The sequence below is a fragment of the Lathyrus oleraceus genome, chromosome 5 (genome assembly GCF_024323335.1).
Source record: "Lathyrus oleraceus cultivar Zhongwan6 chromosome 5, CAAS_Psat_ZW6_1.0, whole genome shotgun sequence".
NCBI classification, from domain to species: Eukaryota; Viridiplantae; Streptophyta; class Magnoliopsida; order Fabales; family Fabaceae; genus Lathyrus; species Lathyrus oleraceus.
In genome coordinates this window covers 29,712,473-29,730,697 of record NC_066583.1, presented here as the reverse complement: position 1 = coordinate 29,730,697, position 18,225 = coordinate 29,712,473, and the positions used below count along the sequence as shown (strand labels likewise).

Here is an 18,225-nt window from a genome sequence, read left to right as displayed (position 1 = left end):
ATTCAATAAAAGTAAAGGTTATCATCTACATTGATTATCAAGTTATTCACATACAAAAGATCAAAAGAAATACATACAAGTTAAGATTGATTGCATATAATCTTGATACAAGAGGGTTTAGCTACCCATAACCATGGTAGCTTCTTCAACAAGTAACAAGAAGAGATTCACAAGCATCAACATTAAAAATCTCAAAGATTGATGCTTCGAAGTCTTGATTCTAAGTTCTGGGTGATTTTTTATCTGAAACTTCCTTTGGAATAAAGTTGGAGTGAATTATTCTCCAAAATATCTAGCGAAAAGTATATATAGCATGGGATAAAAAGTGAAATCGCGTTGAGCCCCATCAGAACCCGCTTAGTGCGATCTACAAATATAAACTTAAATTGTCTTGATTCGCGCTAAGCACGCTCCTATCACATTCCTAGCGTGAATTCCAATTTCCCATGGCCTATAATTCTATAAGTGCGCTAGGACCGCGCTTAGCACGTTCTAGAAAACTTGGAATATTCAAAACTGTTACTATGGGTCTTGTTTGGCACCTTAAGATTCTCATGCTTCCGATAGACTTTGAAACCTAAAAATTTACACCAAAATGATTAAACAAAAGCTATTTACATGATAATGTTAAAAATTACATATTTACACTTAAAACTAAGGTGTGAACAATAAATTTCGTTGAGGTCAAGTGGAAAGGGACACAAAATACTATAGATTATTTACACAAATTGGCCCTTAACAGTTTTCAAGATAAAGCTGAAGCCGGATGATTCAGTTGCCAAGCATAAGGAAAGATTAGTAGCTAGAGGATTCCTATAAAAGTCTGGTTTAGACTATTTTGAAGTATTTGCACATGTATCTAGAAACAAAACCATAAGGTTGGTTATTATTATAGTTGCAAATAGGAATTGGCATCTGATACATTTAGGTGTAAAGTCAGCTTTTCTAGATGGTTTGTTGCAAGAAGAAGTCTGTGTGTTACAACCTCCTGAATTTATGAAAGAGAACAAATAAGGGATGGTATACAAGCTGCATAAAGCCTTATATAGGCTGAAACAAGCTCTAAGAGCTTGGATATGAATATTGATTCACTTCTCAAGGATCTTGGATTCAAGAAATGTGAAATGGAATATGGTGTGTATATGCAGCATACTTCTGATGGCAATGTGATTCAGGTGTGTCTTTATGTGGGTGACATACTTCTGACATGGAGTTGTACTTTTGAGATAAACAAGTTCAAGAAGGTGTTGATGAATGAATTTGATATGACTGACCTTGGAAGTATGGTATATTTTCTATGGATGGAGATTTTGCATTCTGAGAAGGGAATTATTATGCATCAACTGAAGTATGAACTTGAATTGCTGAAGAAATTTGAGTTGTTGAATTGTAAGTCAGAAGTCACACCTGCTAAGACAAATCATAACCTAGACTCTGATTTTTATGGAGAGGATGTAGATGATATACCCTTTAAACAGTTGGTTGGTTGTCTGAGATATCTATGTAACAACAGGCCTGACATATGTTATACAGTTGGAATGGTGAGTAGGTTTATGATTAAACCAAAGTGGTCATATTATCAAGCTACAATCAGGATTCTGAATTATGTAAAAGGAACTTTGAGGCATGGAATTTTATTTCCATCTGGAGTATCAGGTGATGCTGAGATGATATGCTACTCAGACTATGACTGGTGTGGAGACATGGTAGATATAAGAAGCACTACATGATACATGTTTATGTATATGGGAGCTCCTGTTTCTTGGTACTCCAAGAAGCAGCCAATGGTTGCATTATCAACATGTGAAGCTGAATACATAGTTGGTGCTTTAGCAGCTTGCCAGGCTATTAGGTTGATGAATTTGCTGCAGGAAGTGAAGTTAAAGGTGAGAAAACCAATCAAATTGATGATTGACAATAAATTTGCCATAAGTCTTGCTAAGAATCCAGTTTTTCATGGAAAAAGCAAGCACATTGATACCAAGTACTGTTTTCCTCATAATCAAGTTCAGAATGGAGTACTTGAGGTTGTTCATGTCAGCACTCATAAGCAACTTGCAGATGTGTTGACCAAGGAAACTGAACACTTCATCAATTTGAGGGATGGAATTGGTATTATTGATTTTTAACTTGAATGTGAATTAAGGTATGATGTTGAATGTAATTCAACATTCAAGATTGTTTAGTTTTTCATTTCTTTTGCATTTAAGTTTAATTTGCATTTGAATTTGAATTTGAGTCTCGGTATGAAAACTCAAATGAAGTTGCATTTGTAACATAATTAAATTTGAAGAAAGTTTGTTATAAATTTCAGTCTCTCTCTCTCTCTCTATCTATCTATCTATCTATCTATCTATCTATCTCTATCTCTATCTCTTCTCATCTTTCATCTTCATCTTCTCCAAATTCTTGTGCATTGTTAATGGAGGTTCATTATTGAACTCCAACAATCGTAAATAAGACAAGCGTCATGGTTTCAGATATCTTTGTATGCTAAATCAAACATACAAATATAAAAAATTTAGGATTTAATTTCTAACAACATAGTAAATCTCACAAACTCCTTTGCTACAGTTCTAGGATATTTGGGCATCATAACTCCCTTATGTGTTTCTCAAGATGTTGTACCTGAAAGTAGTGATATCAAGATGAAATACAAGGTACCAATCAAAACATTCTACACGGATATTCTTATGAGAGAAATCCCTCCACCATTACCATCAGAGCAACCTCGGGAAGCTCAACCTATGGAGCAAGAGCAACCTCATCAACATGTGTCCCGCAAAAACCACCCTACATATAAATTAGGTTTCATGGCTTGTGCCAAATATACGCTTCCATAATCTTAACCAATCCTCCCATAATAGATATTTACCTTTTAGTAGTTGTGCATGAGTACCACCAATAACACCATCAGTCACTGCTTATGAGCGATTAGGAACAATGGAAAATATGCAAAGAGAATGGCCATGGTAGTTGATTTTGAGCAAAGAGAGAAGTCCTACCAAGACCTTTTCCCTCCAAATAATTATCCTAACCAAATGTGTTTCGAGTGTCTCACTATTGATTATATTTTTGCTCATTTAGTTTTATTTTTACTTAGTTTTTATTTTATATTAATTTATTTTCCACTTTTGTTTTTATTTTATTTTCATTTTATATTTGTGTTGATGAATAGTACTTATAACACAAAATTTGTAATGATTTTCATAATCTAGTAATGAAAGTGTTTGGTTTATGAGATATTTTTGCTTTCAAATCTTTCTTTGTGTCTACGCTGCTAATGATAAATACAAGTAGATCATGAAATAAATTAGGTACCTAAACGCCAATGTTTAAGATCCGTGGAAGTTCAAAAAGACTACTAAATGATAACAACTAAAGATGGAACTCTAGTTGAACATCTTTTAATTTTTAGATACGTAAATAAATAAGGTTTGAGTCAAATAATCAGTGTCTACTATTTTTGTCTAGATATGAGTACATCCATGTTATAGTGTGATTTTATAGAACATCAATTATTTATCTATAGTTAATTGACTCATTATAAACTTATACATCGCTAAACCCTTTATGCCTTGAACCTTTTCTTTGTTAAAATCAAAATAAATTATATCATTTATAAAGCATCTCTTGTAATAATTTGATTCAATTGGAGTTAGGTAGTTATAAGATCATACAAATCATATATGTAGCATAGTTTTAAGTTTGGGTTGCTCTGAAATAGCAACATTTAAAGTTTGAGGTAGTGGTCCGAAGAGCATATACGAAAAAAAAGTAAAAAGTAAATAAAGAAAATAGGTGTAGCGGTGAATTCATGACCATTAAGCTATGGATAAACTTGACGTCAATAAAACCAGAGTCGCCACCACGCTTTTATTGTTTCCAAAGGAAAAGAGAAAAGTACGAACAAAACCCAACTATAAGATGTTTTCAAATCAAAACTAATAAAATGCCAAAGGTTAAAGGTAACGGGGTTGGTTACAAAGAAGGAATGTGTTAGCCCCCAAAGTGTCCTAGGTACTCCTAGGGAGCCCTTTTTTATGTGTGTATGTGTTTTTGGTATAAATGATGTTTAGTAAAAATAGAGTGTGGGGATGAGAAAAAGAATTCATTGATTATATTTTTGTGTTTGATAAGACCTTCGAACTTGTGCCTACGTACCAACATAAAAATGAGGGATCAAAACCTCGTAGTTCGTGGTAAAAATTTCAAAGTTGGTGAATTGCTTTTAACAAAAGTTTAAATGAAAAGGCACAAAGGGCCAAAAGTTTGAATGAAGTTGTTAGTTCTTTTTGTCTTTTTGAAATTTTAAGTCAATATGATTAAGTTTATTTACAAGTTTGATTTAAGAAAAGGTTTAAAAATTCAATGGCATAAGGCCAAAGTTTCTAATTCTTAAAACATGTCAAAGTTAGAAAACAAGCAAAAAAGATTTTTGAAAAGAGGGAGAAGTATTGAAATTTAAGAAGTGGGAGGAGATGAAGAGACTACCCTAAGCACAAACTTAAAAGTTAAGAGTTGAAAAGATCTGACCAATGGGATGCAATCATATAGACAAGAATGTCATATAGAAACCCATGTTCCTTTGGACTTTTAATCAAGCAATAACCAATAAGCAATGAGCAATATCTATATATCATGAAGATCAAGGCATCAAATAAAGATATCCATATTCACATAAGCAATTACCATAGTTAGCAGTCTTCTTTGTCTTCCAATGTATCAGATGAAATATTTCTTGATCAACTCATAACAAAGCATCAGACACAGGTTCAAAATAACAATTAAGCACAAAGACATATTAGTAGATGAATTCAAACAAATCCCAAGGCTTGTATCAGATGAAAGCTCAATTCACAATAGCTTAGTCTCAGAATGTTGGCATTGGCCAAGTCCTTTTTACATAGGGAATGTTGCCTAATCCTAAGTCCAAAAGTTCAGATCAAGTTCAACAATCCACCAGATGTTTTTTAGGATTTTTTTGTTATTATTAGGTATTTTAAGGTCCTAAGACCATAAACAAAACCAAAACACACAAACAATATATGTAATCCCAAGATATGGCTCAAATAAGTAAATTGAAAATGACATAAACATAAACAAGTTAAATCAAATGTAAATGGCAATGAATGATAAATGACTGAAATTTAAATTGCATAAAGTAAATGACTTGAAAGTAAAGAAATATTAAAAGGAGTTAGTCAAACTTTAGTCAAGAGTTAGTCAAAAGTTAGTCAAGTGTTAGTGGTGATTTTAATTGATTAAGTCATTCTTTGGAGAACACTCAATCATTCATTCACAAGTATGAATCCTTAGACCAAGACATCTTCCATGAGAAGGGCTCCAACTTGGATAATTCAACAAGTATGTCACTAGCTCCCATGACAGGAAAAAAGGTCAAGTCTCCATACAATGCCATGAAGAATGGGAGACTTACAATCTCACTTACTAGAATGTTATGCCTTGAGGGTCAAATTTAGCTCTATGTTAAGCAATCGTAATTGGACTTATGTAGAAGTCATAACTCTCTGAGGTCGGGAAATAAAAATTTAGGTATTAATGCATGTTAGAGTTTTGGTATAAAGAACCAAACTCCTAAAACATACCACACACTAAAATAAAAGATCAAGAAGGAGGGACATATCTCAGTCATACTTGTATTGATTCACTTGACACAAGGTCATAGATGAATCAATTAGTCTTTAGACATTAGAGATTTCATTGGTCAAATGAGGGAATGGGGAAGAATAGGGATAAAGATGAAGAGGGAGGGGAAGATAGAAACACAAATTGATCATGGGAGGAATTTCATCAAATCAAAACCATCCATTCATTTTGGGAGATGAAATGTACATTTCATCAATCCCCTAAGCCCAATGGTTTTGATCCAACAAAAGTCAAATCAACCTTGACCAAGTCCCAAACAGAAAGTCAAACATCACAAGACCATAAAAATGGCTCAACAATATTTTTAAACATTTAATCAATTAAATATCAATTTAAAAATGAATTAAAATACATTTTAATTTGGTCAAAACCTAAAATCCCTTCAAAACACCAAATAAATGTCCAAGGAATTTATCCTAGGGCAAACAAGGTCAAAGGACTTTAGACAAAAAAATTGAGAATTTTTAGAATGTCAGAAGTATTTTTAAACAATTAAAAATATGCACAAAAACATTTAATTTATGAAAAATATCAAAATTAATCCAAAAAATAATTTGAATTCAGAATATGGAAAAGGAAAATATTTAAAGATTTTTGGTGAAAGTCCCATATTTTTTGGATTAAAATTGAAATTAATATGAATTAAACAAAATAAAGCAATTAAATGAAAAATCAAAAAATACTAAAAAAACAAGGGCCATCAGATCTTCCTCATTTATTGAGGTGGCAGATATGATGGCCAAGCGCGCGCGTTCCACAATGGTCCTTAGTCAATGCGCAACAGGCTTGGTAATTAAAAGGAAAGGCTGAGATTAAAACATGAGATTGTGATCAAATGGCTCTGGACACGCCAACACACCACCAGAGCTAGGGCTCCGGTCATCTTCTTCGGTGGACCTCACCGGATTGATCCACCTTCAACTTAATGAAAAATTAAAAACATGAACACTATTCCAAAGAGAAAATGCTCAGGAACTCGAATCTGGCCTCAATTTTCATCAATTTCAAGTATATTAAAAGATACAGGGATTTGGATTTTGAGGATCATGAATTGAGTTGCTTCGATTTAACCTCAAAGAAACTCAATCTTGTTGCCTACATTGGTAGGACTTCATCCAACCAAAAATTAAATAGAATGGTGAAGAATTGAGAGAGAATCAAAGAGAGAAAGTTTCTGAAAAATCACCTTCGAGGAGCTTGAATCTTGCTTGATCTTGCTTCCAATTGGCCTTGGCTTGACTTCATAAGCTTGCAGGAAGTGAATAGGATCAAAGAATGGATTGGATTCTTGGAGTTTCAACTTCAAAACATAAGTGAAATTGAAACTGGACTTTCAATTGAAAACCTTCAAGTTTATCCTCTAATGGTGAAGGGTATGGTTGCAGGATCAAAGCTTGGGCAAGGTGTCCATAATTCTGAGCATGAGGCAATCTATTTAAAGGTTAGGCAATTGATTTCCATACACTTCCATCAAAATTCCAAAAATAGAAATTCTCAGTTTCATGGATGCATGGGCGTATGATAGGCCCGTGAAGTGATGTCAAAAGGTACAAAGTTGATCATGAGTGATGTTGAAAATGTGTCATGAAGTCATGCAATTGGAATTGAAAAGTGATCATGAGATTCATCCAAATGGAACCTTGAAGAAAATCCATGTGAAAGTCATTCAATCCTTGGTCAAATAAAGTGATTTTGGACTTTTTAGAAATGTGAGATTAAGGGGAACAACTTTCATGTTGAACACCTTTCCATTTGAAGCTTTGATAATGATGAATTTTGAGGTGGAAATTTGGGAAATCAAACATAATTGAAATGGAAAGAGTTCCTTCATAAAAGTTGTGTCTATTTTAAACCTCTAAAATTTGGTCATAAATTTGAACCCATTTGGATTTTTCATGAAGGAGTTATGCATTTTAGAAGTTGAGGAAAATTGCTTGTTCAATGGTAATGACCCGAAATGACCTATAATGTTTCCTCTTGGAACATGCCCTTTCAAGTTGAATTTCAAGTTTCTCAAAGAATACAAGTTATAGAGGACATCTTTAAATTGATCATGAAACTTGGGTGGCCTTCATCGCATAAAAATTGAGCAAGTTATGGTCCTTGGAAGTTGACCTCCTAACTAGGGTTCAGACAAAATGACCTATAATCTTTCACCATATAAAATGACTTTCTAAGCAAAACTAGCTCTTTACCTTAACATGAAAGTTGTTTGGAGTGTCATAAGAAGTAACGTTTCTCTTGGAATCATTTTCATATGATGAAAAATTGTAGGAGATGGGGTCTAGAGAACCCGGCTTTGACTAGTTGACTTTTTCTGGACAACCACCATGAACCAACTGGCAAACTTGAAGTTCTCTTGACGTCTTGGACTCATGGTGGATCATATATGTATAATATGATGTATAATGAAGTATACCTTGAAATATTTGATCAAATGTTGAAGAAACTTGCTGAGGAAGTCACACAAGATACCCATATGAATTAGGGCTTCCAAGGCAAACAAGTTTCAAATTCTTGATGAATTCTTGATAAAAATGATAAATGAAGAACATGGGGGCCCATATATGGTGTCTAGAAACAATGTGAATTATCTCTTGATTGATCTCCTTGCATTGAGGGTCTCAAACCCTAGATATGAGCTTGATGAGGCATTGGTGGATGCACGCACTACCTACAAAAGAAACAAAACTATACATTGACATATTTTGGGTATTTTGGTTAGAAAACAAAGAAAAACAAAGTATGATACAATCAAATATGCTTGGTGATCTCTCCCAATGCAAAGCCAATGAATGAGGGGTGAGGAGGATGCCAAGGTGTGGTCCCCAAAGCCAATGTATATGGTGAGATAACATGAGGGATCTTAGGGTCAAAATTGGGGTCTTACAGCTGCCCCTATTTAAGGACATTCTAACTGAGGATGTGAAAGTTAAAATCTTTGTATCAACTCAATAGAATGGACTTAAATAACAACATCTAGAAATGAATTTTTGTCCCTAAGAGACCTCATGATGCATATGATATGAATGTTAAAATAATATTTGTGGGGAATAAATTGCCACAAAGGAAAAGAATCTGGAGAGACTGAAAGTCCATAGGAGCAAAACATATTCCGTAAGGAAAAACTCCCTGGGGAAACAGATACACTAGGGGATAAAAGGCTATACGTAGGCCGGGCAATGACTTAAAAACTGTTGGAGACACCAGGGGATTTCCATAAAAATAAATCAATGGAAGGACTCGGTCCGGGGATAAGGGAAGATGCAAGGGAAACGAGTAGATCATAACAAATATGAAATACTCGAATCAAACATGAAAAGGGAGATTCCACTTAGGAAATACACACTCAAACTCAACTAGGGAAGCATGAACTTCAACACAGGAGTACCAGAGATATATCATCTATTACCGGTTACTGGGTAGGAAGATAATACACTCTAACAGAGGGACATCCGTTACCGGTTAGGGTAAACATATCAAGGACGACTCGTTGAGGAAAAGAGGTATATTCGTTACCTGTTATTGGGTAAGAATGACCTACTAGGGAGAGAACTCAAATAGGATTTATAACTTCCAGTTACTGGGCAGAAGACCAACGAGAGAGTATTCGTCACCTAATTAAAGTGAACATATCAAGGATAAACTCAAAGGAAGAATATTCGTCATCTGTTAAGATGAACATATCAAGGATAGACCACTTGGAGAAAGGGAAAGAATATTACCGAAGGAGGACAGACACACCAAATCGGCGTAGGTAAATGATATTACCGAAGCAGGGGATCAGAATAAAGAATCAAATGCAATAAGATGCATAATGAAATATCTTATGTTGGGTTTTATGCATGTATATGATTCATGATTATGTTGACAACACAACACAAAGGATACAAATAACATAGATTTGAATCATTGTTGTGATACTCGGCTAATCTCAACAAGATGGAAACACCAACTAGAGAAAATGCTAGGGATGAACTTAAATCATATGGCTATGAACAAATCAACTCTGGATGAGAAAGTCATGAAGAACATGCTTCCAATCAATCACATCAAACTCTACAGGGAGAGAGAGTACTTGCTGAAGGATGATCAACCAAACATGCCGAAGATAGAGAGAAGATCTGCTGAGGATCGAAATTGTCAACACTGTGGGGAATTTTTAGGTCAAAACCATATCAAAGGGGAGACAACCCTGCAGGGTACAAAAATGAATACTGCTCATAATCCAATACTGCCGGGAACAAGGGATCTTCTTATCAGAAGATGAACTCTGCTAGGGGACACAAGAGATAAAACTCTGCATGGGGATCTAAGCAAATTGTTGAGGATGCTATGACCAAGATCATCGCATTCCTCAATAATCATCAAATTCTTCTTGGGAATTGCGAAATAAACCAAATCCAAGGAAAAGATAATCGGATTTGATTCACACAAAGGAGAAACTGCCAAAGTTATGCAACACAATTATGCAAATGGAAACCAAATAAAGGTTCCAGATCTCCAGGGTCCAATCACAAATCAAACAGGATCACTACAGCTGGGGAATATGGATTTGCAAAAGGGATCAATCATCAGCTCAATTGAAGATGAGATCCACTGGCTTTACTGGGGACGATGAAATATTCGGGGAGAAACCCTTCAACCAGGCCGAGGATAAATAGGAATTATTGGAGAGGAAAATAGTTACCAAACCAACTGCTTGGGGAAAACCCATAATGCTTCACACTTCAAGACTTACCTGTTCTCAGATTGCTGTTGACATTCCTTACTAAAATTGATTATCCTTAAAGTGATTGTTTTTATTATTTTAAGAAAACTAATTATTATTCATAAATTTATTTTAAAATTATTATCATAAAAATTCAATTTTATTTAGTAGAAGTAAATAAGAATAGAAATAATTGGATACAACTCAACTTTATTTAATAGAATGGTAGTCCGTAAATGACGAGACTCCATAGATCTTTACAAAGTTGAAAATGGTAATTTACATGGAAAAGGGGATACATTGAATACAATGACCACTACTCTCCCTACCAACTTTAAAATCCATTGTGCTTGTATTTAGTTGAGAATGATGAATCACAACCAAATGACCTGCTCAAAACTGCTTCTAAAATCGGGACCAGACGAATCCAGTTACTTGCCATAATCCCTAATTTTGCCTAGATTTCCCCAAGGTGGGGTACTCAATCTACCGAGATAAATTTTATGTTTTATGTCTCTAACTTTTTCCTGGATCGCCCTTTCGGGTTTTCAATCCACCAAGACACTCATTTTTGCCTAAGCCGCCCTTTTGGTTTTTCAACTTAGCGAGATGTTCTTTTCTTTTTTAGGCGAAGTATTTCTTGACTGCATCGGTGTTTACAAGACGAGTGAACTCTTCACCATCCATAGTTGTAAGAATCAAAGCACTGCCTAAAAAGACTCTCTTCACAACATACAGGCCTTCGTAATTAGGAGTCCATTTGCCCTAAGCATCAAGTTTGAAAGATAGAATCTTTTTGAGCACGAGGTCACCTTCTCTGAACACATGAGGCTTGACCTTCTTATCAAAAGCTTTCTTCATTCTTTGTTGATACAACTGACCATGACACATGTGTCGCAACCTGAAAAATACAGTGTGCGAAAAAACAACCGGCGAAAGAAAATGACAGAAGAGTCGCCACCGTGCGTTATTTATCCCAAGGGAGGAAAAGGAAACGCTCGAAGTAAACCTGAAAAAGGAAAGGACAAGACGGGGTCTCGCAACCAAATCTTGGGTTCGGGAGTCGGTTATGCGAAGGGAAGGTATTAGCACCCCTACGCATCCATAGTACTCTACAGGATCCACTTTTGTGGTTTTTGTCTAAAGGGTGTGGGTTTATCTTGTGCTGTTTGCCAAAAAAAACAAAAAAAGGGTTAAATGAAAATGACTCGCGCGGATGTTGCATCCACTACATACGTACCTCATCTGAATATGAGAATCAGAGTCTTCGTAGCTCGGCTGACCTATGGGTTGGGGGGATGTGTGCTCGCTAAGACATCGCGTCTTATGCCTACATATCTCATCTAGAATGAGTATCAGAGCAAGCCGTAGTTCGGCTAACTACGGGGTTATGGATTGGGTTTTGGACGAACGACGTTACTACGCAATCTACTGGATGCTCGACCTTTGGAGACTTACTCGCCTGTAGTAGAAGGAGTAAACGTGTTGCTTTGGGTTTTAGGGTTTGGGATGCTCGAGGGCAAACAGGCAGTCCTTGACGAAGGAACCGCGCTACATGTGGGGATATGAATACAAAACACAAAACATGTATCTCAAAGTAAAATGCCACCAAGGGGCCCAAACATTGCCTCCTATCGAGGTCTTCCAGCTAAGAAAGCGATAAAGTACGAGAAAAGGAAAAAATTACCACACGGATAAAGATCCGAAGCTATAACAGTTAAAGGAGCAAGAAACCCTGAAATCTCTCCAGCTGGACCGTCAAAGGAAATCATTCAACACGAATAATCAGAATAAAACTCCAGGGGGGTATCCCACAAATAAAGTGGGAAACCACGCGAGTGTCTCTGCAAAAGCCATGTGAGCCCTCACAAAACTCGACAAAGGGTTAGAGCAACGGGATGAAATCAAGAGAAAACAATGCCATGGCAACGCAAAGACAGGTTAGAGAAACAAAATAGGGTTACCCAGAGTTTCCCCTAAATCAAAATGTAACCACATGAATAATTCCATCAAAATTCACAAAAGGCTCACAAAAAAGGTATCAAATTCACCCATAATACCTCATACATTTAGAGCATTCAAATTAAAGGCATAAAGATGATGGATATAGGGCAAACCTGATTGGAGAGCTTGATTGAAATTGAGTTGCACCCGTGAGGTTTACAAGTTGAGTTCCCTTCAGGGTTTGGAGGCTGCTCTGAGTTCTCTGTCAGGTCTTCTCTCACTATCTTTTTCCTCAGGGTTTTGTTCCAAGGAAACCTCAGAGTGTTTTGTTTCTCCTCAAAATCCCCATTTGTTCTGTCTTCTTTCTCTCACTATCTTTTTCCAGTGAATCTCCCAGTGTAACTCCAAGTGTGTTTTCCTCTACTGAAACTTCAGTATTTATAGACTGATTTTCGTGGGTAGTGGGCTCAAATGAGGGAGACCCAAGTCCAAAATAATTTGTTATATTTTATTTATTTATTTATTTATTTATTTAATTAATTAATTAATTAATTAATTAATTAATTTTTTTTCTTTTTTTTCTTTTTTTTTTTTCAGGAAAAATGAAGGGTAAATTTTGGGGTATTACAACTGCCTCTATTCAATCAACTGGAGACCCGGAAAGAAGATGGCAGCTGCTTTCGTGCTTTCGAGGTATCAAGGGATTGAATACAATAAAAGCCCAAAAATTTGCACTGAAGTGAAGTGAAGTAACAATGTCTGTCAGAATCGGCAAAGAGGTGGTCTTGAAAGAAGAATCCGTCTGGTACGATGAAAGTCAGTCTGAATATCGAAAAAGAATGTTAAACTGGATACCAAAATAAATGGTAACACAGAAATAACCATGGCCTGAATGTCGCTCATCAGTCTGAATACTAGAAAGGATTTCGATCTGAACATCGGAAAATTGGCCTGAATGCCACAAGTCGCATCGACCTGAACGTCGGAAACTTCTTCGATCTGAACATCGAAAAATCGGCCTGAATGCCACAAGTCGCATCGACCTGAACGTCGGAAACTTCTTCGATCTGAACATCAGAAAGACTTGGCATGAATGCCACTTCGATCTGAATATCGGAAAATTGGCCTGAATGCCACTTCGGTCTGGATACCGGAAAACTGGCCTGAATGCCACTTCGGTCTGGATACCGGAAAACTGGCCTGAATGCCACAAGTTGCATCGACCTGAACATCGGAAACTTCTTCGATATGAATATCGGAAAATTGGCCTGAATGCCACTTCGGTCTGGATACCGGAAAACTGGCCTGAATGCCACTTCGGTCTGGATACCGGAAAACTGGCCTGAATGCCACTTCGGTCTGGATACCGGAAAACTGGCCTGAATGCCACAAGTTGCATCGACCTGAACGTCGGAAACTTCTTCGATCTGAACATCGGAAAACTTCATGTCTGTCAGCATTGGCAGAAATAGGGAATGATAATAGAGGCGGCGCATGGGCCAATGACACTTGCTGGGGATAACAAAGGTAAGTCATGAACAATCTTCAGTCTGAGTACTGGAAACAACTTCTAGCTTATCACTTGGGATACCGAGAATGTTTTATGCTTACATGCGTATGTTTGAATTTTTCAATGGCGTAATGCTCCATGAAAATGGAAATGCTACGCGATTTGGAAGGATGCAATGCAATATGATTCTACATGCAGGGATGCGAAATGCTGGGTAGAATGTCAAGCTGAGGCAAGGGGATCTACTGGGGAAATGATCACCATCTTCTGGACCCTGACAAGGCTGTTGGAGATGCACAGCGCAAAGAACTCTGTGGGGAGATGACTAGCCATGCGGTGTTCTGGCCATACCGAGACTCTGATCGGGGAAAGGATGGCATTGGAAGCCTGCTGCTGAGGAAAGCTACAATGATTCTGGCAACCACGATTTGCGAGAGATGACTTAGCAGGGGGAGCAAACACTGATACGGTACCGAGGTTCTGCTTCAAGAAAAGAAACCATGGATCTGGCATTGGGATTATCGATCTGGCATCAAACTCTAAGGAGCAGCCATTTCTGCTGGGAAGATACAGTCTGGCACTGTCAACTCCGCTGGGGAGTGTATGTCCTGAAACAACCGCTTGGGGAAGTACAGTGGTGAGAACCTGCTGGGGATTGAAGAATCCAACATTCTGATCAGCTCTGCAGGGATAAGACACCAGATTCGTCTGTTGGCGACTTCACTAGGGAAGATATTCACGATCATCTGCAGGGGATTTTAAGGAAATGCCCCGAGGGTATCCGTTCTGAATAGACGATCCAAAGCACTTAAAATTTACAGCAATTTTAAATGTTTATTAAGCATGTACTTGTAAAGCCCTTATGTGTCATGATGCAATGTTTATCAAAAATTCGGACGTCATTTTTGCAAACAAAACAGTAAAATGAAAATGAAAACAGAGATATACTGAATAACATGATTTTATTGATTGAATGGCCTCTGAATAGGCATTTACATTAAGAAGCAATCCCTGGAAAGAGGTAATCGCACAATAGATAAAAACAGAAATTAATCTAATGGCAATGTGAAATGGATTTCAATTGGGTTCCAATTCTGCTATGACTTGCCCGTCTTCAAGATCCTCCAGATGATCAGCTTTCTGAAAGAGTGATTGCACTGTTTCCTATCCTTCAAAAATTTCCAGTCATTGGCACGAGATGAGATTCAGAACTACTCAGAACGCAGTCATTCGCTTAATCCCTAACTTTTGCCTGGATCGCCCTTTTCGGGTTTTCGATCCACCGGGATACCCATTTTTGCCTTAGTTGCCTTTTCAGGTTTTCAACTTACCGGGTGTACAATCTTTTTTTTATTTTTGTCCCTAATTTTTGCCCGAACCCTTTCATTTTCTTGGTTCGCCGGGACGCCCATTTTTGCCTGGACTACTCTTTTTTATTGTCCAGCGGGTCTATTTTATGCGAAGTATTTTTTAATTGCGTCTGAGTTCACAGGGGAAGTGAAGTTTTCACCATCCATAGTTGCAAGCATTAAGGCCCCACCATCAAAAACCTTGGTGACAATATACGGTCCATCATAGTTAGGAGTCCACTTGCCCCTGTGATCTGTCTGAGGAGGAAGGATCCTTTTCAACACTAAATCTCCGACTTGGAAACAACGAGGGCGCACCTTCTGATCAAAAGCTCTCTTCATCCGACTCTGATACAATTGCCCATGACAAATGGCTGCCATTCGCTTCTCTTCGATAAGACTCAACTCATTGAACCTTGTCCGAATCCATTCAGCTTCATCTAACTTGACATCCAACATGACTCTTAGAGAAGGAATCTCCACTTCAACAGGTAGGACTGCTTCCATACCATACACCAGGGAGTAAGGGGTTGCCCCGGTCGATGTACGTACTGAAGTACGGTACCCATGCAAGGCGAAGGGTAGCATCTCATGCCAATCTCTGTACGTGACGACCATCTTCTGCACAATCTTCTTTATGTTCTTATTTGCCGCCTCAACAGCGCCGTTCATCTTAGGGCGGTAAGGGGAAGAATTGTGATGCTGAATGTTGAAGTTCTGACACAACTCCTTCATCATTTTGTTGTTGAGATTAGAACCATTATCAGTAATGATTCTTTCGGGAATCCCATAGCGACAAATGATTTCTTTCTTGATAAAACGGGCAATCACATGCCTGGTGACATTTGCGAACGACGCTGCTTCGACCCACTTGGTGAAATAGTTGATGGCAACAAGGATGAAGCGATGCCCATTGGAAGCAGTCGGCTCAATCTTTCCAATCATGTCAATACCCCACATAGCAAACGGCCACGGCGAAGACATCACATTCAGAGGATTCGGTGGTACATGCACCTTATCAGCATAAATCTGGCATTTATGACACTTCTGAGCATACTTGAAACAATCTGATTCCATGGTCATCCAATAATAACCCGCTCTCAACAATTTCTTAGCCATTGCATGTCCGCCGGCATGAGTACCGAAGGAACCTTCATGAACTTCCTGTATTAATATGTCCGCCTCGTGTCTGTCCACACATCTGAGCAAAACCATGTCGAAGTTCCTCTTATACAACACATCGTCTTTGTTCAAGAAGAAACTGCCTGCCAATCTTCTCAAAGTCTTTCTGTCATTGTTGGATGCCCCTGCAGGGGACCAGAGTGGGATGGAGAGTATTCCAATCACCATTCACTTGATTGATCACCAGAGCTGAATCTCCGAAGATGTCCAGAGTCTTGATTCTCAGATCAATGGCTTGCTCAATACCCAAGATACAGGTCTCGTACTCAGCTTCATTATTTGTGCACTCAAAAGTCAAACGAGCGGTGAAAGGTATGTGGGCACCTTTCGGAGTAGTAATAACAGCGCCAATTCCACTTCCTCTAGCATTGACAGCCCCATCAAACAACAAAGTCCATTTTTCGTTTGGATCAGGTCCCTCCTCAACAACTGGCTCTTCACAGTCTTTTATCTTGAGGAACATGATGTCTTCATCAGGGAATTCAAACTTCATCGGTTCATAATCATCAATCGGTTGCTCGGCAAGGTAGTCTGACAGAATACTCCCTTTGATGGCCTTCTGTGACGTATACTGGATATCATACTCTGTTAAAATCATCTGCCAACGGGAAAAACGTCCGGTTAGAGCCGGCTTCTCAAAGATGTACTTCACTGGATCCATCTTAGAAATCAACAAGGTAGTATGATTCAACATATACTGCCTCAGCCGGCGAGCAGCCCAGGCCAAAGCACAACAAGTTTTCTCAAGCTGCGAATATTTGACTTCACAGTCGGTAAACTTTTTGCTAAGGTAGTATATGGCATGCTCTTTTCGACCAGACTCGTCATGTTGTCCCAATACACACCCCATCGAGTTCTCAGTCACTGATAGGTACATTATCAGAGGTCTCCCAGGAACTGGAGGTATAAGGATCGGAGGTTTCTGTAGATACTCTTTTATCTTCTCGAAAGCCCTTTGACAATCTTCATTCCACCTGATAGCCTGATCTTTCCTCAGCAATTTGAAAATTGGCTCACACGTGGTTGTTAGGTGAGAGATGAACCTTGCAATGTAGTTCAACCTCCCTAAGAAACTACGGACTTGCTTCTCTGTTCTTGGCTCTGGCATTTCCTGTATCGCTTTTACTTTGTCAGGATCCACCTCAATCCCTTTTCCACTAACAATAAAACCCAGCAATTTTCCCGATCTCACCCTGAAAGTGCACTTGTTCGGATTAAGTCTCAGTTTGAATTTCCTCAAACGCTCAAACAGTTTCTGCAAATTCACCAAATGTTCTTCTTCTGTCTAAGATTTGGCAATCATATCATCCACATAAACCTCGATTTCATGATGAATCATATCATGGAACAGAGTTACCATAGCTCGTTGATATGTTGCTCCGGCATTTTTCAGACCAAACGGCATCACCTTGTAGCAGAAGGTGCCCCATGGGGTTATGAAAGTTGTCTTTTCCATGTCTTCTGGTGCCATCTTGATTTGGTTATAGCCAGAAAAGCCATCCATGAAGGAGAATACCGAGAACTGAGCTGTATTATCCACCAAAACGTCGATGTGAGGTAATGGGAAATCATCTTTAGGGCTAGCTCTGTTCAGATCCCGGTAGTCGACACACATCCGTACCTTTCCATCCTTCTTAGGTACTGGGACGATGTTTGCAACCCATGGCGGATAATTTGTGACTTCTAGAAACCCTGCATCCAACTGCTTTTGCACTTCTTCCTTTATCTTGACAGCCATCTCTGGTCTTGTTCTTCTGAGTTTCTGCTTGACCGGAGGACAACCTTCTTTGAGAGGCAAGCGGTGTACCACGATGTCTGTGTCCAGCCCGGGCATGCCCTGATAAGACCAGGCGAAGATG

General features: G+C 38.0%; 1 protein-coding gene across 1 annotated transcript; it reads left to right on the top strand.

The window, feature by feature from the left end:
* Nucleotides 1–1,076: 1,076 nt before the first annotated feature.
* Nucleotides 1,077–1,730, top strand: LOC127078551 (uncharacterized mitochondrial protein AtMg00810-like). Its single transcript, XM_051018997.1, has one exon. It carries the CDS (start codon nucleotides 1,077–1,079, stop codon nucleotides 1,728–1,730), a length of 654 nt encoding a protein of 217 aa, XP_050874954.1.
* Nucleotides 1,731–18,225: the final 16,495 nt, after the last annotated feature.